General features: G+C 40.3%; 1 protein-coding gene across 2 annotated transcripts in view; it reads right to left on the bottom strand.

The window, feature by feature from the left end:
- Window positions 1-4,725: 4,725 nt before the first annotated feature.
- LOC149210090 (uncharacterized) overlaps window positions 4,726-23,698 on the bottom strand; it is a 289,054-nt gene continuing 270,081 nt past the window's right edge. For both annotated transcript variants that reach the window (XM_089396611.1, XM_089396612.1), the window contains exon 10: window positions 4,726-5,319. In XM_089396611.1, coding sequence (XP_089252737.1) covers window positions 5,125-5,319 — 195 coding nt within the window. In that variant the 3' untranslated portion in view covers window positions 4,726-5,124. The remainder of the gene's footprint in view (window positions 5,320-23,698) is intronic.

Genomic DNA, 23,698 nt, shown 5'->3' with positions numbered 1-23,698 from the left:
CATTTCTGCACTCTCGCTTTCACTGTGTGAGTAGAGTTCAACAATGACAACTTTAATAGCTAGAATAATTACAGAGCACACATCTAATATTTGTAAGTTTTGCTTCTCTAAACTATTTAGAAGAAAAATGTATAGTGCACTACTACATGCCTATCCCTACCCATAGTAAGGATGATGTTGATAGAGCATGTGCATTACTGTTACAGGCTTCATCAAAATACACTGAACTCTAATGAATTCTTACCTTGGTTAAGTTCTACCCACAGAAAAGACAATTGACTTACTTTTGCAGAGCTCAGTCTTTAAGGGTCAAGGAAATGATAGGCCTTTCATTCATATCTTCCCGAACTCTAACTCAGGGTTGACCTAAAAGGAAAGAAAATGTAATAATCTCATATATAACGAACAATTGAATGACCTTAACGATCAAATGACGCATTATTTTATATATAACGACGTCCACGTCGATACATTTTTTCCACTACTTATTTCCTGCCTGAAAAGCCCATATAAGATAACCATGAAATATTATTTTGATGTCACTCGAAATTCTATAAATTTAGGTACATTAAGTGACTCGACTAAAAGGAGAGGGTTTGAATGCTCGATCAAGACAGTCGTGAGTCAAAATAGTAAAAAAAGAGGTCGGCAAATAGCCCTATTTATAGAGGGGAGCAAGACACGGTGAATCAATTAAAGTGAAGTGATCTAATGCACAAACAAGCTCTCAATCTAAGGAGAGGAAAGACAGAAATATGATGTTCCCGCTCTAGTATTATGTGTGTAATCATCCTTCTCTACGAAGGAGAATTCATTGCATATATTATGTATTCTAATTCCCTACATTGTATTAGGTGGGAAATGATTGATAGATAGTTATTTTTTTAGGTTTTTTTCGCTAGACCTCCTCTTCAGGAAGCACTAGATTAGTCATCTAGATAGTATATCAATCTCCTCACGAACTTGTACAATCAATGTGATGGTCAACTCCATCATCAAAGAAATAGGTAAACGAGCAACGATTTGACACCAGATATCTGGAGGTGCGAAAAAAGTTATTGTGGGAAACGGGGAAACCATGAAAAAACGTCGATTCTTCGTGGAAGTTTTCACAAAAATACCCTCATCTGGCAAATGGATCACAGTTACGGGTACTTGGGAGCATATTGATGAAATGAACGAAATATGAATAGTTGGCATAATATGGTCAAAAATTTTAGGTTGTAACTTGATCATGAGCAAATTAGTTGATATTGTACCCGCAAAGCATGGGAAGTGCCTAACATTGGGAATTACCCGGGAAAGAATGAGAAACAAGAACGGGAAGGAGTAAAAACCACTTGGGTTAAAAAATTGATTGTATCTCACCCTTATTCTCCGTAGTAACTAGGGATCAAAGACCACCAAATTTGATAACTTATGGAGGGAAAGTCGGAGTAGGAGCATGCTATTGTAGACGTATTAACACATGTTGAAGAGGCCTCCGTAAATTGTGTACGAATAGAATATGGGTCCAAAGGCAGGGTTGGAGAGGGTTTAGCTGATGGAAATATTGACTCTTCCAAGAACCAATGACATGTAAACCATGTCGAAGATAGACCAATAAATATACGAACGGAACGAATTCTAGCTTCTCCCGAAGGAGTTTTCGATGCAAAATTCGTATGATATGGATGAAAGATTCATACAATATTTGCTCGTCTGTCCAGCGCAACAGGCGCCAACATCTTTGAGGAGAAGGGATAACGAGAAAGGAAGCAGCACTTTAGCAAGTGGGTGATTCAAAATTTGTGTAGGGATAGTTTCAGGATAGTGAGTCACAGAATTTGCCTTCCCTACTTATATTTCTTCCCCTCAAAGGGTTCTGCAAAGTCCTAGTCTTACCTGCAAGCCTGGCCGAGTGAGCTAGCTCTGCAAGGTCCTGGCCCTTTATTTCTTCCCCTTGGTCGAGAGGAAGAAATAAATATAGGGATAAACTTATCTACGGGAAAGGGATCTTCACTACGGGTCCTGGCTGGGCATAGCCCTCCCCGAGCTTGCCTCTTCCTGCACAGGACCTTTTATTTTGTTTCCCACCACCCTCCCCCCCAACCAACCAAGCCTTGCCTTCAAATAGCTCTGCCTTGCACTTGAAAAGTCCAAGGTGAAAATGAGAGGGTAGGACCTTATACCTTCCTTGTCAGGCCAGGAGGGTGAAGGCCCTAACCCCAAAGGTGCTCGAAACTAGAGATGTCGATAGGAGCATGTCGAAGCATAGGGATTTTACGATATCCGGCTATTGAATATGATGTACGCAGATGAACCAAGGATTTGACCTGAGTTATACCTGAAAGAATCTATCTGTTGTGAATAGATAAAAAGAACATCCATCTTGCTAGTTTGAAAATAAACCCCCCCTAGAAGGAAGGGTCGGGACTTCTCTATAGCGCAAAGACCTTCTCTATTCAGGACAAGATCCCTCATCAGGTAAGGTGTGCCATTCTCTCAGCGAGCGATGAGCTTCAATAAATGGGACAAGTACTTAGGTCAATTGGCCACTTTAGGAAGGCGGGGCTCGGAATGGCCATAGTTTATACACCACACAATAGTATAGGGGGGAGGGCATTACACCACAAAATAGGATAGGCAAAACCAGGCTTTCAACCTCGGAATTCTAACTTTGAAGGAGGTAAATTTTACAAGAATTCTATGTCATGTTTTTTATTTGAGCACATCAACTTGGGATCTTGTTGTTGGACTCAGTTTGGGTATTGGTACTTGTGGGAACAAACTGGGCACCGCACAATCTATCCTGTTAAAATGGTTTTCATCCTTTCCCATGATTTTGAATGTCTTGCACTTGCACCTCACTATTCTGAAAAGATGGACTACTGAGAGTTTTGAGAAATCCATCAATATTTAAAGCAACACGAGGAAGCTATAAACGAATTGGACACCTCCTTCCAGTCCTCGACAAATCTGAGCAGGAGACGAGTCTTCACCTCAAGGCGGAAATTTTCATGCATATATTGCTCCAGCAAAAGAGGAAATTAGATGCACTAAAAGAAGTTGTTCAATAACTCAGTCACCATCAAGGGATTTGCAGTCCATCCTATCTCCATCAACTTTACCTTTGGCCTAATTGACACTTGAAACATGCAGTCCAACCAATACACAAGAAAAGCATCTTCTTCTTCGTTGGCCAATCAATAACAAAGAAGCAATTGACGGAGGCAAAGTTGCAGAGGGAACCTAGCCTCCCATTTGGACCCTGTCCAGCTATGTTACATAATGTCCTTTTGGTTTCGAAGTCTGTAACTGTTTCAATCTTAGAATGCTAAGTTAAAAACAATCTTGGACACTTTCCAATTTTGTTAGAATATTGTGGTGGGATTTCTCAGAAAATAAGTAGTGGGTTTTTTCAATCTTCCAGGTACAGTGGGAAGACTACTTTGTACCACTCTGTTGTGAGTCTCAACGACAGCTTCTTCCACTAATATAAATTTCCTAGTGTTGGATTAAAAAACTATATATATATAATTTGACTAGTATAGCCCGTTCTCTACAACAATATAATTTTTTAATGGAAAACTACCATCGTTAATCCTTTAAGCCTTTAAACCCCTACAAGTGCATTGGCATAACATCATATATTGTAGCTAAAAATATGCAAGTGTCTAAAATATTCAAATTTCACATAGTTATATAAAAATTCCATATATAAAATTTGCATATTTCAAAAGCTGATTTGATTTGCTGCCCTTCAACTTCTTGCACTATCTTCAAATTCGTTGTTCAAGTGCATCAAATTATCCTTCAGGGTCAATGGAATTATATTTCCTTTTTTCCATTGCCACTAATGTGTCATGAGAATTCATCCTTAGCTTACACTCACCCATACTGATTATTCCAGGACTCCATTTCTTACAAATTTCTATGCTCCTGGTCTCAATTAAATGCTTCCAATTTTGATCTTTGTTTTGTGATAGTGTGTTGATCAATGAAAATGGAAAACTGTTGTTTCCTTTGTAAAATTACACATTGGTAACAGTCTGGCAAGGAAACAACCTCATTTTGGACTGGAAGTTCCTAAACATGTAGAATGATGAAAAACTATGACACGATGTGGAAAAGTTTTGTGATGCCAAGTTTACCCTACTGAATTGATCAAAGGTTGTCAATACCTATATTCAGAAAGAGACAGCTATAAGGCATGCATTGGTGAGGGAGTAAAATATGCCCGATCTTCTCAATTGTCATTCCAAAATATGTAGATTTAATCATCTTTAATATCTAGAAGATCAGGAATCGAAATGTTGAGATAAAATGAATACTTAACGTAGCTTCTCTCTTTTCTGCAAATGATTTACTGTGTGAAAACTAAATCAGTTCAAGAACATTAAAAGAGATCTAAATCATAGGTCCACGAAAAGGATTCAAGAGACACCATCAAGTTTAGAAGGAAAAAGGAGATTCCTTCAGGATATATACAAGGCAGGCAACAAAATCTTTTTTCCCCACCTTCAAAGACATATTCAAATACTGCATGTGTTCAATACACCCTCCACTAGAATTATGCATCCTAAGCAGCTACTTGGACTAGAAGGATGAAAAATAAGCAAACTCTTTAATCACTTTGAAACTGCTTTGCATAGAACAATTTTATAGGCTAACTAATAATCACAAAAATCTCCTCCCAGGAAAACATCAGCATCGGACACCAAATGGTTGGTTAGACTTCCAAGATAGAAATAATAAGTTAGAAATGATTATTGAATTGCTTTCGTCAATCTCAAGTTCTGGGCATGAGAAAAAATCAGCGACCTTGAACACAAAAGTCAGTAGTGCCATACTGCACAAAGGAGGTGAATAGAGGAAATCTACATGCACTGCCATTGTAACATTTGCAAATGGATTTTCACATCATTAACAAGGCTATGTTCAAAATAGAAAAAGATAAATACAATAGCCCAGGCACAGCCCGATACAATCAACATCGCCATATATAATGAATACATAGGATTAGTAATAATATCTACAATTTCAATAGTTCAGTCCTATGTTCCATTTGCATATCTGCCCTGTTATCCCCAAAAAGATAATCTGTTGTCAGTAAGTATACAGATGTGCTGACATAAGAAACCGTCAAATCATTTTTGCTAGTAACTCAGCAGCTCCTACATAGCTATGAGGAGTCAGCTGTAAAAGCCGTTCTTTAGCTTCTTTTGGCATGTCCAGACTTTCAATGAACTCCCGCATGCTCTCTCTTGTTACTGCACGACCACGAGTGAACTCCTTCAATTTTTCATAAGGCTCTGGAATTCCATGCTTGCGCATCACCTGCAAAGGACATGAGAAAAAGTCCAACCATGCCTCAGGTATTCATAAAGTTAACCAAAGAGAAAAACTCAATTAAGGCACTGACCTCCACTACAACATATATATGATTAACTAAGACGTGACAATAATTCAGAGTCGGATTTCAGTAAAGAGGACACTGAGTGAATGCTAAAAGTTTTAGTGTGCAAATTTGTTTGCTGGATAACAAAATAAACCTAAAAGTTTGAAGAAGCATATGAATCAGAAAAAATCATATATTCATTATGAGCAGCAATTACAGATAATTCAGGTCTTTTACTTTTATTCTCTAAATTTATCATATGAATAAGGGCTCGGAAATGTGGGCAAAACAACCAGTGAGCTGAGATTCATTGAAGAAAGAATCTGTGATACACAGTCTACCATCTTTAAGACAATTCAATAACAAGCAATTTGAAACACGCTTACAATTACAAAATCCACAAATTTGAAACAATGAAAACTGAAACACATACAGAAGCAGACAAGAGGTTAACAGGGAGCATGTTTGTGTGCTGGAAGCCTTCAATCCAACTATTTATGTTTTCTCACTTGAGATTGAAAAACTCGTATTTGCATCCAAGGGTTGTAATGTCACCTAATGTAAGGAATACCATGTAGAAGAGGAAATGAAAAGCACAAAATGCTTTGGGAAAAAGCTTCGGAAGAACAATAAATATATAGTCTGAACTCTGTCACTACTAGTGCTGATCTAGTTATTCTTCCTAGTTCCATCTGCTAAACTCCCTAGATATGGGGACTTCACTGGGAATATCCCCTACCATCCAATGTACACCTCCAGTACTAAGGGACATCACTACAGATGTCCCCTGCTAAAAATGACACTCCCAATTCCTGGGAGTACCCTATGAAGATGCGCAAAAACATATAAATAAAACCAACAAAGTGATTTATTTTTCCTTTTGGTTTAATCCAAGATGTGGGTCCAGGCTCAATGTGGCAGTAGTTGTGGCAGAAACTATTCAATTTTCTACAAGATGTATAGTAAATACAATTTTCTGCCAGATCATTACCTGCTAATGATTTTCACACAATATTCTTATGCCACTGATATCATTGAGCAATTACACTTCAGAAAATATCAACAGTAAATGCAGTGGAAACAGTAAGGATCGTAGAAAGACAGCCATGCATAATAGAGACAATATTTTTTAACCTGGGAAACCCAACCTTGGGAGAAACCCCAACAACTTTTCTTTAGGAGAAATTGTTCTTCAGCAAGGTTTACAAATCACTATCAGCTATTTATCAAGAAATCTGTGCCAAATATACAAGTCCAAATACCAGTCAAACCTGGTCAAAATAGCGACAAGTCAATGCTGGTCAAACCAGCCAAAATAACCAGAAGTCAATACTGGTCAAACAGTCAACTTTTTGGCCCTGTGGTCAACAGTCTGCACGTGTGACCCTACTGTCAACTCGCATGTGCGGCTCCATAGTGTGGTCAAAGATCTCAGTCAAACTGTCAACAGTTTGGTCTAACAGATTCGGTCAATGCCCAGTCAAACTGTCAACAGTTTAGTGTAACAGATTTGATCGATGCCCAGTCAAACTCAGTCAAATAAAAGAAGGATCAGCTCAGTCAACTCAGTCAAATTCATCCCATTTCTCCACATATGCAGCTGTCCAAGAGAGAGAGAAATGCCGAAGAGGGAGAAGAAAAATTGCTCTTGCTTGGTGGAGAAAATGAGATGTCGCATCATCTATTTATACTTTTCGAATGGGCTAAAATAATCCAAGGGACACACCCTTTCACTTGGCTGGGCCGACTTGACTTCTTGGGTCGACTTGTACTACAATAATAATTTTTTATTTTAAGATTTTGTAGGCTGTCTTGGAGACCCCTTTTGCCATGCAGGAATACCTCCCAATACTACAAAAAATCAACAGTCCCTCTTAGCGAGGGGAGGTATTCTCCTTAGTTGCAATCAGTGTTGTGAAAATCGCGATTAAATCACGATTTTTTCCTTCTGCCGATCAAATCGCGATTTTTATACGAAAAAATCGCTAGTAATTTTTTTTGCCGATTTTTACTGGAAAAATCGCGATAAAAACAAAAAAAAAAATCGCGATTTTTTCTTAAAAAATCGTGGGGGGTCACGGCAGCGTGGTTTTTTAACATTTTTTTGGGTTTTTTCATGCAACTTTTTTTGAAAGAAACAAATAATTTTTGAGTGGGGCAGCTTAATGATCAAGTCTAGGCCCTAGTATGGATATGCTAAAGTGACATTCTCCTTAATCTTCATTTTCATCATTTTACTTAAATTTTTAACATTACCATGAAATGACTCGGGATGTTTGAGAGTGGTTCCAGCCTCATTGGATTTCATATGGAAAAAGTAGAATTTTAGATTTCATTTAAAATCCAGCAGACTTATCAGTTTTTCAGGATTTCAGGATTGGGAGATTGTAATGTTTCTAGGTGACACCACCCGCCCGAGCTACCCCTGCCACCAGTAGAGGACGTGGTCTACCTCCTATAGCTCCTACTTCTAGTTCTTCAGCTTCTAGAGCACATCAGTTCTTCAGCTTCTAGAGCACATCAGACTCCACTGCCATCTCCACCAGCACAGGCACCAGCATCTACATCTAGAGGGAAAGGGAAAGTTGTGGCATTTTCTTGCAAGAGGGGCAGAGGAAATCGATAGGATTAGACTTTCATTTTATTGCATATGACATTATGACATGATGAGATACATTATCATATTTTTTGTTGATATTTTGAGGCCGAGTGTTATGTAAAAAATTAGTTAATTTTAGGTTTATTATTTAAATTTAGGTTTAGCTAGATGAAAGGGCACGATCATAAGATCATGCCCTTTCCCAAAGGGTGCCCAGGGCAGTATATAAGCCAGGCAACCCATTGTAAATAATCATCATCTGTCTATCCATCTTTTTAATAAAATATTTATATATATAATTTTGCGTATCAAAAGATTTTTGTTCCATTGGTATCAGAGCACCTGGGGCCTCTGGAAAGCCTCACTACTTTTCCGCACATAGTTACTCCCACTGTGCATCCCATTGTCTCATCGCATTGTGTTTTCCACTGTGCAGTCTGCTGCATTTTCACTTGTCTGTAATCCATCGCTTTACCACTGTCAACACACCCTGTCTCGTTCCATCCCTGTCCCGACCAACGTCTTTTGCACCCAATTGTTGTGTACCCGGACTCTCAGTCTGTTGTTCCCTTCCGACAATCCACACCATCGTTGTTAACACACTTCCGCACAGTGCCAATTATCTTCGATCAATATCTTGCCTCGGTCAACACTGCTGCAATGTTCTTTGACGTGGTGTATTATTCAACCGTCTGAGGGACACATCATTTAACATCACGATTGGATTACGTTGGGTATATAACTATATAAGGTTTATAGCATAAGTCATATAGTTATACGATATTAATCACTTTTTGATATAGCTTAATTAATTAAAAAAAAAGAAATTAGTCCGTGTGACTTAACCTGCGGTGATAAACACTGAAATTTCGGCGTTCTTTTTTCTGCGATGACAGCACTGAGGTTCCCATTTCCTTTTCTGCGTTATTATCCTTGCCCCGACTGACTGAAACGTGACATTTTCGTTTGGACGTGACTGTCCATTACATGACTATCCATTCAAACATTAAAATAATTATAGAGTAATACGTCCATATAAAACACATATATAATATATATTATATAATATATATGATATATATAAGTTATATATAATATATATTATAAATTATATAACATATAACTTTAATTTAGTTGTAAGTTTTATATATATATATATATATATATAAATAAAAAGTTAATTTAATTAACTAAAATTATTTTAATTAATTAAAAAGTTATATATATATAGAAGTTAATTTAATTAATTAAATTTATTTTAATTAATTAAAATTTATATGTATAAAATTTATTTTAGCTAATAAAAAAAGGGGAAAGAAAATATTTTAGCTGCGAGCAAATACACGCCCCCACAAACCCGCTCAATGTCGACAATGACAATGGCGGATTTCCAAAAAATAATTGTTGTATGTGGAGCATAAGATAAATAGCAACCACGATGAGGTCAATAAAAGATTAAATGAATTTCAGACCAAGCTTGGGGAGCACGCTGATGAAATCAAAAATCTTCACGATACGACAAATCGAATAGAAATAAAGATGGAAAATTACCATGCCCAGACAGAAGCAGGCATCAAAGAGGTCTTAACAATGCTGAAAATTCTGTGTAAAAGGTCGAATTGTACACTCGAACAACTACTAAAAGAAGGTGGAGAATCAAGAACACATCTCGTCAGATTCAACAAAGTCAACAGACTTTCATGACAAAGTTGAATCCCCAAAAAAATCAGCGACACCCCACCAAGAAGCGAGTAACACAGCCTTTACAAACAAACAACTCTGGGATAACTTTACTAATCAACACCCTTTTTTCGCTCAACCAATAGCAACATACCAGCGAAGGCCAAAAGTCGACATGCCTAAATTCGATGGAAACAAAAAAAACAATGTTGCATGGATAAATAAAGCAGAAGAATACTTTGAGATATATGACATCAATGACGATGACGAAAAGCTCAGGCATGCATCCATGAAAATGGAGGGAGAAGCATATAATTGGTATATGTGGTGGAAAAAGACAACACACGTCATTAGCTGGAGGAGATTTAAAGATGCATTCTTCAAAAGATTCCAAGGTGTAAAGGAAGAAGAGTTCTTTTCAAAACTCATCAAATTACGACAAAAAGGAAGTGTGGACGAATACACTCAAGAATGGGAGACCTTAGTAACACGAGTACCTGGGCTATCAGAATCTCGTCTAATTCAGTCATACATCTCGGGGCTCAAAACCCATTTACAAGCAGAACTTGAGATGCATGATATTACATCTATAGAAGTAGCAAGACGAAAAGCAAAAACAGCCGAAAAGAAATCCGAACCAATATTTTGGTCAAAAGCGGAAAAAATTTATGCAAGACGAAGGATACCCCAGTATGTGGACTCAAATAATACAAGATATGTTCCACCACATTGTCGTGAAGATGAAAAATCTAATGTGGAAATGCAAAGGATAAAAGAGGGTAAATGTAAGCGCTGTGGTGAGAAGTGGGACCCCAAACATAGATGTGCTAAAGGAAAAGAACCAAAGAACCTATATAATTGTGAAGCAACCAATGATTCAAACAGTGAAGATTATGACACAGAAGACACAAAAGACGCTGCAGAATTCTCACCAGAATTAGATGACGGAAGTATTCCACAAGTGTCATTATCAGTCATGACAGGTATATCACAACCTCAGACCTTAAAGTTAAAAGGACACATAAAGAAGAACAACGTAGTGGTTCTCATCGACTCTGGAAGCACACACAATTTTTTAGATACAACTGTGGCAAAGAGACTCAATATATTTTCATTTCCCTTACCAAACATGAAAGTGATGATAGCTAACGGTAAAAAGATTGAAAAGGTGGGAAAATGCCATAAGGTTAAATTGCAGATTCAAGACTTCAGTTTAGAGTCTCCGCTTTTCACAGTACCGTTAGGAGTAGATGTAGTCTTAGGTATTCAATGGCTACGAACTTTAGGTACTTATGCAGCCAACCATCAAGTACAATTTATAAAATTCAAATGGGGAGGTCAGAAGTACAAGCTACACAGATTCCAAGCACCAGAAAATCAAGTTACATCATCATCCCAGATGATGAAGCTGAGTCGAAAAGGAGCACCTGCTTATGTAGTACAATGTCACCAATTAGAAATGTTATCTGCAAATATGACCAGAGAAGTGTCACTAGAGATACAAGATCTGATTCGGAAGCATGAAAAAGTATTTCAAGACCTACCTATGAAGATGCCGCCTAATAGGGAAATTGAGCATACAATAGAAGTCAAGGCAAGATCAGACCCCATCAACATCAAGCCATACCGATATCCACATCTCCGAAAAATGGAAATTGAGAGATTAATCCACGACCTTTTGAAGTGTGGGACATTGATTATCTTGGAATATCTGCTCAAGTGGAAGGACTTCCCAAAGAAGACGTTTCTTAGGAGAATGAAGCATTTTGTCAACAACATCCGTCATTACGTATGCTTTGAGGACAAAGCATTCTTTCGGGAGGAAGGCAATGTTATGTAAAAAATTAGTTAATTTTAGGTTTATTATTTAAATTTAGGTTTAGCTAGATGAAAGGGCACGATCATAAGATCATGCCCTTTCCCAAAGGGTGCCCAGGGCGGTATATAAGCCAGGCAACCCATTGTAAACAATCATCATCTGTCTATCCATCTTTTTAATAAAATATTTATATATATAATTTTGCGTATCAAAAGATTTTTGTTCCACTGAGTTGGGACTCAAGAGTCAGGACTTACTATTTAGGACATGATTCAATGTTATGTGTGATTTTAGCGCTAGAAATGATATTAAACATCTTATATATTAGTTTTTTTATCATATTTATGTGTCAATGTATTTATTTTATGTTGTAGATGGTTTAGATATTAAAAAAATTGAAAAAAAATGAATATTTTTGTACCAAACGATTTTTTCCCGATAAATCCGATTTTTTTCCGATTCGTTCCCCACACCGATTTAATCCCGATCGCGCTTTTCACAACACTAGTTGCAATCATATGTACCCTTAACTGAAATTTCTCCTTCCTCAAGAAAAGTTCATGAGTTTGCTATGTTGATGCAGTGTCCCTTCACATGCACGTCTATGGATATAGGTCACTCCAACCTGGAGTAGACAATGTGACTAACTTGGGCCATTTACCCCTAGGCCAAATCAGCAAGGCCCAACCAAATCACTATGGCTCCTCAAGTAAATGCTTACAACTCCCTTGGTCAAATCAGCATGGCTTCTCAGGAGAAGGTCTGCTCCTAGGCCATTCACCCCTGGCCAAATCAGCATGACTACTCAACGGAATGTATCAATCTCCCCTGATCAAATCAGCAAGACCCAATCAATCAGCATGGCCACTTAGGAGATGGTCTGCGCAATCCTGCAAAGGCATCAACACTCCCTCTCAACAAGGGAGACATTCTGCATCATGCCAAGCTTGTCTTAGAAGTATACAAACTTCGCTCTAGACAGAAGCTGGGTGAGAATGTCCACAATCTGCTCATCTATAGATATGTATAGGAGCTTCATTGTTTCCTTTTGCACCATGTTTTGGATGAAGTGACCTGATCAAATAGTCCTGCAAGAAGCTTCTGAAGCCACACTGCTTCAGGACTTGGGATGTCCACAATCTGCTCGTCTGTGGATATGTACAGGAGCTTCATTGTTTCCTTTTGCACCATGTTTTGGATGAAGTGACTTGATGAAATAGTCTTGCAAGAAGCTTCTGAAGCCACACTGCTTCACAACTTGGGACACTAGCTATGATATACTCTACCTTTTTTGCATTGAGTGTGACAGAAGTCTGCTTCCTAGTAAACTAGGATATCATAGTTGATCCCAAGATGAAGTAGCACCCCAAGGTGCTCTTTTATGTCCTCTGTGCTCTCGGCCCAATCTAAATCAATATATCCCTGCAACCTCACTTCATCACCTGAGACATGTCTCAAACCATATACAATTATACCCCGGAGATACCTCAACACATGCTTTGCTACAACCCAATGTACATGCCTTGACTCAACCATAAACGTAGCTCAAGGTGCTCACTGTAAAGCAAATATTCGGCCTGGTGTTAACTAGGTACATTAAGGATCCAATCAACTGCTTGTACATCATGGGATCCACCAAATTTAAATCTAAAGTAGAATCACTCAACTTCTTCAAATTGGTTACCATAGGTGTAGTTATGGGCTTGCAGTCCATCATACTAAATCTCCTCAAAATCTGGACTATGTTCTTCCCTTGTTTGAGGAAGATCTCATTGGGTCTCTGCCATACCTCCAATCCTAAGAAATAGTGCATCAGTCCCAAATCCTTCATCTCGAACTCCGAGGCCAACTCCCTCTGACACTGATGCAGATCATCTTGTGGTAAATCCTGGTTGCTCCCTTTGTCACAGAAGCAAATCCTTCTCCCATTACTGATACCCCCTATCATTGAAGCATACTCTGTTGTTTGACATGATCCCCTCATAGAAGGCATATATTTCCTAGAGACCTCTTGTCTTTGAGCATCTTGTTTGACAATCTCAACCCATGTCATCCTCTTGGATGACTGCTCCTTCCACTCTGTCTGACTATCTACTCCATTGGAACTAGAAGTTCTTTCGGTCATCTGGCATGGTCCGAGATGTCCTAACATTCTCCCTCTCGAATACCAATCATTCCTACTAAGTTTATGCTCGCGCCCATAGGCCATACAAGAGCTTGACCATCTGGTGATTGGAGCAAAAGTCTCCTTGTAGTCCACTCCCTCTTTCTGGGAGAACCCTCTTGCCACAAATCACTTATCATGCACAAAGGAAAAGAAATCAGAAGACAAACATATCTCATGACGATGATCAAAATCACTCCCAAGGCAATTCCAACAACAATCAAAGGAAGGGCAGGTTCAATGGCAAAGGAAAGTGGAATGACGGAAATCAAGGAAGTGGTCAACCCTCCAAGAAGGCAAGAAACTCCAAGTATGAATCTAGCGTTGTTAACAATAAGCAAGATGAATATTATCTACCACCAGCGGCCCTCTCTACTACTTCTCCCCCAGACTCGCTGGGAAATTGGCTTATTGATAGTGGTGCCTCAGGGCACTTCACTGTTTACAAAGAATCTCTCTCTAATCTGATAGAGAAGGAAACCAACCTAGAAATTGTTCTTGGGGACAACTCCAAATATCCCGTGAAAGGCAGAGGGAATGTCTCTCTTCAATTGAATCAGGGTAATACAATTCATTTGCAAGAAGTCCTATACGTACCTGATTTCAAAAAGAACCTAGTGTCCCTTTCAGCAATGGAAGACAAAGGCTACAAGGTGGCCTTCATCGATGGCAAGGTACGTGTATGGAAAAAGAATTTCAAAGATGCTTTCACTCTTGGGTTTTGGGTTGACTCTTTATATCATGTCAGAGGAAGTCTGTTGGGTGTCATAACTTGTGACACGTCTCTTCAGTCTGAACTATGGCACCAGAGGTTTGCCCACCTTCCTTATAAAGCTCTACCCAATGTGAGACAAATGGTGACTGGGATGCCCAAGTTCAAATTAGAGCAAGAAGGTGTATGTCCTGGATGTGCCAAAGGAAAGCTCAAAGGGGGACAATTCCCCTCAAGGCATAGCAAGACCTCCAATATATTGCAATTGGTTCACTCCGACATATCTGGTATTATGCATGTGAATTCCTTGGGAGGATATTTATATTACCTCAATTTTACATATGATTATTCTCGCAAGACTTGGATATACTTCTTGAAAAAGAAGGATGAAGTGTTCTCCTGGTTTCATCACTTCAAAGCCTTGATCGAGAATCAAACCGAAAAGAAGATCAAGATCTTAAGGATTGATAATGGGACTGAGTATGAATCCAATGAGTTCCATGACTTTTGTAAAGAGGATGGCATTAAGAGGGAGACTACAACACCATATACTTCTGAGCAGAATGGTGTGGCGAAAGGGTAGAATCGTACGATTGTGGAAGTTGTCCATGCTATGCTGCATGATCAAATACTTCCGAAGTTTCTATGGGCCGAAGCTGCAAATACCACCGTATATGTGCAAAACCGATGCCCTCATCAAGCATTGGGTTCCAAGACTCCCGAAGAAATGTTCACTGGTAAGAAACCTGACATATCTCATTTTAGAATTTTTGGAAATCCTGTATATTTTCATGTGCCGAAAGAGAAAAGGAATAAATTGGGTGCATCTGGAAAGAAAGGAATCTTCGTGGGCTATAGCGAAAATACTAAGGGCTATAGAATCGATGTGCCTAGTCAAATGGAAGTCGAGATTAGCCATGATGTCACCTTTGACGAAGATATGGCTCTTAGCAAAGTTGACAATCTTCCTTTACTAAGGAAATTGAGAGAAGCTAACACTAGGAAACCAGAGGAAAAAGGAAGATGAGACGATGCCCAATGTAGAAGAACCTATGGATCCTATTAATCCCCTCCGCAACAATCTTCCTCTTCTAGGAAGAGGCCTTCATGGCTTCGGGGGACACTTGATGATGCCGGAGGACACATTGCACCCAGAGGGGCTTTCCGAGAAAGTAAGAAGTCGGCTAGGTATCGGGGATACTTGACCCTCATGAGCACGATCATTCAAAATGAGTCTTCATCGTTCGCCAAAGTTGTCAAGCATCAAGTATGGAAGGATGCTATCACTGAGGAATATGAGTCCATCATGAAGAATAATGTTTGGGATGTGGTCCCCAGACCCCAGGACAAAACAGTGGTCACTTCGAAATGGTTTTACAAGATAAAGCATGGAGCTGATGGAAGTGCTGAAAAGTATAAGGCTCGTTTTGTTGCTCGTGGCTTCTCTCAGAAGGAAGGTATAGACTATGACAAGATGTTTGCACCTGTTGCCTGATACACTACCATCCGTTTGATCATAGCCCTTGCTGCTTCACACGGATGGAACCTACATTAGATGGATGTCAAGACCGCGTTCTTGCATGGTTTGATCAAAGAGGAAGTCTATGTGGAACAACCCGAAGGATTTGAGATTCATGATCAGGAATCTCACGTGTGCAAGTTGAAGAAAGCCCTCTATGGGCTGAAGCAAGCACCCCGAGCGTGGTATGAGAGGATCGATAGCTACTTGATGAAGTTGGGATTCGCTAGGAGTGAAGTCAACCCTAACCTTTACTTTAACATTGAAGATGACAAACCTCTCATATTGGTGTTGTACGTTGACGACCTCTTTCTGACAGGTGCAAACCCTCTCATTCACAAATGTAAGAGGGAGTTGGCTTCTGAGTTTGAGATGAAGGACCTGGGACTGATGCACTATTTCCTAGGACTAGAAGTCTAGCAGAAGCCAGGAGAGATTTTCCTATCTCAAGGAAAATATGTGGTGAAGATATTGGAGAGATTCGATATGGTGGACTGCAAGCCCGTGACTACCCCGATGGAGCTTGACTTTAAGAAGTTAAGCGATAGTGTTTCTGGACCTGTTTTGCAAAATGCTACCGAATATCGTCAACTCATCGGAGCATTGATGTTCTTAGTGAACTCCTGTCTGGATATATGTTTTGCAGTTAACACGTTGAGTCAACATATGGTTGAACCTCACCACACACATTGGATTGGTGCCAAGAATCTGTTGAGATACCTTCGTGGCACAATCACTTATGGGTTGAGATACACTGCCAGAGATGTGAGCCTACATGGATATATCGATGTTGATTGGGCAGGCAATGTGGTGGACCAAAAGAGCACTTCCAAGTGTTGTTTCTCTTTGGGATCTGCCTCAATATCCTGGATAAGCAAGAAGCAGAAGTCGGTGGCTTTGAGCACCACTAAGGCAAAGTACATTGCTGCAAGTATGGCCTCTTGTGATGTGGTCTGGTTGCGGAAGCTCTTCAATGAGCTGTTTGGATTTATATTGGATACTACCATGATCCTGTGTGACAACCAAAGCGGGATTCGTTGATGGGGTAGAGATTTTGAGTGTTAGTCAAAATCTCTTTCCCTAAACAAATCGATCTTGAGGCCTGTGGGTTATGGCCCACTAAGCCTATCGGAAGCGTTTCTTTAGGCTTTCAACCTTTAACCCGTGGACATACATTAGACCCAAACCATATAACTTTATCAGGCTTTTACACTATCTGGAACCTTACATATCGACATTCAAGCCTCCACCCTTCGGCAACACGTATTACAAAAATACACATGAAACATACGAAACCCTGCTCTGGAATACATAATCAAACTCCAAATTCTATGCACTCGCATCAATAACTATTGGTGGGTCTGCCCTCCGTATTAACTCCAAATCCTCCAATTGCCGAACCTCCCCCTCTCTGATCGGTCGATACCTGATCGTCGATCGGGCCATCGCTTATCAACGATATCGCATTGTCGCTCATCGGCGTATCGTCGCTCCACAGACCACTGTCCTTTGACCTCCCCAATATGCGATCGTCGATTTCATTTAAACCGTCAATCTGGATCCTCGATCCGATGATTGACATTTGTTCGTGCAATCGCTTATCGCCATACCTTAAGGTCTGTGGTCCACCTTCTTATAACAATCCGCCGATGTGATTATAACAGATCTCTATTCCAACGATTGAATCTGGACCATTGATCCATAAGGTCCAACAGCCGCTGTGCATTCTCGCCGCTTCCTCTTTAACTTAGTCCTGATTGCCTTTTGGTGGATTTCTGCGTTAAACGCAGTTCTGCCACAGTCTCTGCCATTCATGCATAACTTCCATTTGTATCTCTGGGCCACCATCGATCCTTTCCGTGATCAATGGTTGATCAACCTGCAACATTTGATCACAATTATAAACATTGGCTTTCAAGCCATTAACACATATACATCTAAAATACATACAGGTGCACAATCAACATTGAACACACATATATATTATATTAACACAGCATGGTTACAATTCTAAGGCATTTCAGCCTTAGTACAAACTCTCCTTTCGACTACATTGTATCTATCTCACGATCTCTCCTTTCTGAACAAGCGGGTTCATGACACATATATATATGGAAACATTGTTGGATCAGATCACGGAAGGATTCAATCAATCCTCAAGCAAAAGCCCTAAAGCTCTCATACGCCTACATGCATATAACACATGGCAGATTACATTGATAAGCCTCTTCGAGACTCTATCCATTCCATCTTTAAATCCGTTTTAAAACAGATTTTTCCCTGTTTTGCTCCCCTGGTCCACGTCTTCCTCTGCGCTCTGCTTTAGATTCCTCCCTTTGACTAAGGGTGTTGGATGCTCCTGCATCAGACTCCTGAGGCACAAAAATTTATGACCTCCTGGTCATATGCTTCTCCTTGTCCTTAGCAATTCTACCCACTGCATTTCTTCAGTGGAACTCCTTTCATGATCTTTGTGAGCTGCAACCAAACCTCTGCAGTCACAGTCTCCTTCTGCTACATGATAACTCACCAAGCTCTCCTCACTCAGTCTTTTGGCATCCTTCAAGTTCTCTCCTCTAAAACCATATGAGCACTCCATGCTCTAGGTTTGTTGCAAATCTTCTCACCTTCTGCCGCTGTTCTCTGCACGACAGTAAGACCAAAAACTCTCCAGCTTGAAACAACTGTACCTCCTGCTCCTTTCTCTCTCTGGAATCCTTCTCCTCGCAGGAAAATTTTCCCTGCTCCGATACCAAATGACGGGGTAAAGATTTTGGGGGTTAGTCAAAATCTCTTTCCCTAAACAAATCGATCTTGAGGCCTATGGATTATGGCCCACTAAGCCTATCGGAAGCATTTCTTTAGGCTTTCAGCCTTTAACCCGTGGAATTACATTAGACCCGAACCATATAACTTTATCGGGCTTTTACACTATCAAGAGCCTTACATATCGACATTCAAGCCTCAACCCTTCAGCAACACGTATTACAAAAATACACAGGAAACATACGAAACCCCACTTCGGAATACATAACTGGACTCCAAATTCTATGCACTCGCATCAATAACTATTGGCGGGTCCACCCTCCGTATTAACTCCGAATCCTCCAATCACCGAACCTCCCCCTCTTCGATCGGCCGATACTCGATCGCCGATTGGGCCATTGCTCATCAGCGATATCGCATTGTCACTCATCGGCATATCGCCGCTCCACAGACCACCATCCTTTGACCTCCATGATATGCGATCGTCGATTTCTTTTAAACCGTCGATTTGGATCCTCGATTCGACAGTTGACATTTGTTCGCGCAAATGCTTATTGCCATACCTTAAGGTTTGTGGTCCGCCTTCCTATAACAATCCGCCAATGCGATAATAATAGATCTCTGTTCCAGCAATTGAATCTGGACCATTGATCCATAAGGTCCAAAGGTCGCTATGCATTCTCGCCACTTCCTCTTTAACTTAGTCTCGATTGCCTTTTGGTGGATTTCTACATTAAAGACAATTCTGCCAGTCTCTGCCATTCACGCATAACTTCCATTTGTATCTCAAGCAAAAGCCCTAAAGCTCTCATACGCCTACATGCATATAGCACATGGCAGATTACATTGATAAGCCTCCTCGAGACTTTATCCATTCCATCTTTAAATCTGTTTTAAAATAGATTTTTTCCCCGTTTTGCTACCCTGGTCCACGTCTTCCTTTGCATTCTGCTTTGGATTCCTCCCTTTGACTAAGGGTGTTGGATGCCCCTACATCATTCGTTTATCAAAGAATCTCGTATTTCATGATTGCTCCAAGCATATCAATATTAGGTACCACTATATCTGGGATATGGTGCAGCGGGGAGCAATAAGGCTCCAACACATCGGTACAGATGAGCAAGTCGCCTACATTTTAACGAAGGCCCTGGGAAAGGTCAAATTCTTGACTTTCCAAGAACAACTTGGTGCCATTGAGAGACCCTCTTATGAGAGTTGTGTATGACGCATATATTGAGCTCTGGGATCTCTGGGGCAATTGGGGTACTTCTTGGAGCGACATGCGACCACAAGGCGACTCACCCTCCCCTAGTGATGTGCTATGTACAGGGTGAAAGGTTCAACCTTCCCTTGTGATGCCCTGTGGCAACTTATGGACAAGATGATTAGTTCTCCTGTCAAGGCATCCTACCCATATAGTCTGGGACTCATGGAAAGTACCTCTCGTCTAATCAATGAGTAGGGGCATGGGGTTAGGGACCATCGTAATACTATTGATAGACGCATCATTGTATCTATCGTACTCCCTATGCTAGGATGACCTCCATTGATCTGGCATCAATGAAACTGATCTGGGATCAATGAGAGTTGTATGACACTCTCTGGGACTAACTTCGGGTGAGTGGAGGATGGTATGATACATCCTCGATCATTTCTTCTTCTTCACAGTTCATCAAAGACGAGCACAGTAGAGCAGTGCAGGACAGTGCATTTGATGGCCGAGATAGTACCAACAGTGAGACAAATTAGTAGATGGAGTCCTCCCTAGTTGAGAGGGAGTGTTAAAATTGGTAACTAGGGCCAAACTCCATGTGGGTCATCTTATTTATGGCAGCTGATATTTTTCCTTGATTCCTCTCATCGAGAGGTGTAGGATTGATCTAACGATCATCCAATTCCGACAAGTATTTATGGAGATATGAATTTATTTGTATTTACTTGACAAATTGTCAAGGTCGGCCAGCAGCTAAATGTGTGGCACACATGCCCAGCATATCATATAAATACAAGTGAGGTTGAGGCATTATTCACTCATCTCATCTCTCACACATTCTTCTCTCCTTAGCTGATTGGGTTTACACACAAGGAAGAGAAGCTCACACGTGGGAAGGAGGACGTAGAAGGGCAAGGAAGGAGGACGCAGGAGGACGCAGAAGCTGCAGCAAGACATTTTGGACAGCGTTGACCAAGTGTTGACTTTTCAGGAGTGCGGTTTTGGTGTGGCACGCAAACTGAGGTAATCTAACCTCTTATTTGACCAGCGTTGACTGCCCTTGTTTGTGGCAGCAGGTTGATTGCAGCTTGACTGTGTTTTTGGGACTGTTTATGGGCTGCTTCTTCTTGCTGTTGGAGGACTAGATGACTAGGAAATTGACCAAGCATATTGAAGGTCAATTTCATCTTGTTTGACCAGATTTGACTTTGCTGGTTAGGGTTTGCTGCTGCTGTCATAAAATTACAGATTTATGTATTTGTACTATTTCTCTTTGCTGAACTATTGAAGATTAAAGAAGAATTGATCAAAGGGTTCCCCCAAATTTGGGTTTGTCCCTGGCTAGCCACCACATCTGGTGTCTCTTATCTTGGCTTGTTTTTTGTCGATCTATTAATGTTCTATCTGCATTTTACTTTATGTTTATGTGATTGCTAAACAGTGGCTATAAGAAGAAATTGAAGTAAACTGCACTAAGCATAGAACATACCATAAATTAACAAAAAATGAAAGGAAAATTAGAGCATGGAATCAGGGGGCACATAAATCATAGGGGGAATAAGTGTGTTGTCATCAATGACAAAGGGGAAGATTGTTGAATGGTTTTTCCATTGATGCCAACATCAAGCTTTGAACGCTCTTAATATTCGTCTAAGGAAGCATTGATTGAAAGCTCCATTGATCAAGAAGCCCACCTTTTGATGAAGAAATTGAGGGAAGATAAGTGTTTTTGGGTTCAAGACCATCTTCATTTGATCCTCCTCGTTGTGTCGATTCCAATGGTAGGTGGCATGCCTCATAACTCTTCACAATTGAGGAGATATCTCATAACTCTTCACAGTTCAAGAGATATGCTTCATCAAAGTTTGTGCTGCAAAAGTTTGGTCAAGGTCCCCAGTCTTTGATGTTATTGGCAATGTGATGATCGGTCGTTTGATGGATTTAAGATGGTATCCATATTAAAATATATATATATAATTTTTATAGCCCTTCAGTTACCCTAATCGGCCCTCCTTCAAGCAATGCATATCCACATCAAGCCGGCCTTCAAGAATAAATTGTTTTCGATCTAAAATTCAAATTTGAGAATTTGTAAGGTCGGCTGCCCCCTTGAGCAGGTCGGCTTACCCCTCTAGGAATCTCTTCATCCACTACAAATATAAGGGCTTGTCTTCCCTGCAAGTGCAGAAGAAAACCCACATCTTTGGAAAAGATTTTTTGCAAACCAGTGTAGTCATGCCCACCTGAAGAAAAGGTCGAGTTTGGAAAGGGTTTGGGGGTTATCCTTTTCTTTTTGTTAAGGGTTCTCGCTGGATTGTAAATGCTCTCTTTGCAGGCATTCCGAGGCATTTTTCTGTGGTTTTTCGGCTACCTCAGAGGCTGAATTTCAGCCCCCTCTGAGGCTGTTCTTCTCTAACTGAGGTGCAAGTCCTAAGGCCTAAAATTTAGCCCTAGAACACAAGCAAAATCTGAAGTTTTTGACCCCTCTGTGGCAGGCAAAATCTGATCCTTAATCAGTGACTATGTGGGCAATTTCGGATGCAGCGCTATGTGTTTGGTTGAAGTTTGTTGCAGACTGATTGAAGCTATTCTGTTGACCAATCTGAGGACTAATCTAGGCCATTCTGAGGCTAAGTTTCGCATTCTACCTGTGCCTTATTGCGGACTGTTGCGGAGTAATCTGTGGCTTGATTTCTCTTTGCTAGAACTTATTTAAAGCTCGATTTCAGGTTCCTTTACTGAGGTTATTTTGCAATCATTCCAGGCCATACTAAGTCAGATTTTCAACCCTTTTCTGAGGCAGAACTTACGGATAATTTAAAGGCTTAATTACTTATTTGCGTTCGCTTTTGTGTTAGTTTTTGGTAGCATCGGAAGTGCTCTAGCCTTAAAAATTAGTGGAGAGGCTAAGGCACATGAGTTCTAAGGGACCCAGAAACCATTTCGTGAAATTCCACCCGGAATGTATTTTATTAAAATAATTAATATTTTAATGGAGTTCGTAAGTCTAAACTTAGGGAAATTAAAATATTAACGGATATTAATCGAAATATGAGTGAAAATGATCTAGAAGGAGGATCAAGTCATGTTCTAATCTTAACCATTGATTAGAGACTTAATCTCGATCGTTGAAGACTCAACAAAGAAAAATATAAAATGGAGGCTTGGGGTTCATTTGGAAACTCACACACAGAGATTGAGGAAATCGATTTTCTGAGGTGAGAAATTCTCAAGAGGAAAATCGATTTGGGAAATCTTTGTTGATTTGGGGTAGCATTGGATGTGCTCTAGCCATGAAAATAGGTAGAGAGGCTAAAGCACATGAGATCTCCAAGACACCAGAGTGATCAGTTATTCATTTTGCTAGAGCGGAGTTGCTAAGCAAAGTTGAATCAGTGATCAGCAGCAAGGGGCAGTGAGTATGAGGCAGAAAGGCAAGGACAATACTGGGAGACCAGCACAGAGGCTGAGAGAGCGAGAGCAGTAGCCTGTCCAAACTACGCAGAGCCCAGAGGGACTGAGTCATCCACGCAAAGGGCAGAAGGACTGACGCAGAGGGTCCCAGAGGCTGCGCAATGCCTTAGAGGGCTGACGCAGAGGGTCCTAGGGCTAACGCAGGTCAACAAGAGGCTAACGTAGAGGCCAGAAGAGCCAGCGCTGAGCTTCAATTGTGCCGAAGAGGGTTTCGTGGGACGGGTTTTCTGAATATCTGTTTCCGAATATAGAGGTATTGTTGTTGTGTACTTTTCTCTATCGGGTCAGCTGCTTAGGCACCCAATTGTACTCAAATAGACTGCATAATAATATAACCCTCTGAATAGCTACACCGGTTTTTTGCATTGGGTT

This window comes from Pinus tabuliformis, chromosome 1_2 (genome assembly GCF_031772625.1).
Source record: "Pinus tabuliformis cultivar Carrire ecotype Pingquan chromosome 1_2, CPIR1, whole genome shotgun sequence".
NCBI lineage: Eukaryota > Viridiplantae > Streptophyta > Pinopsida > Pinales > Pinaceae > Pinus > Pinus tabuliformis.
The sequence above is the reverse complement of the archived record's forward strand: the minus strand, read 5'-3'. Positions and strand labels throughout refer to the sequence as shown.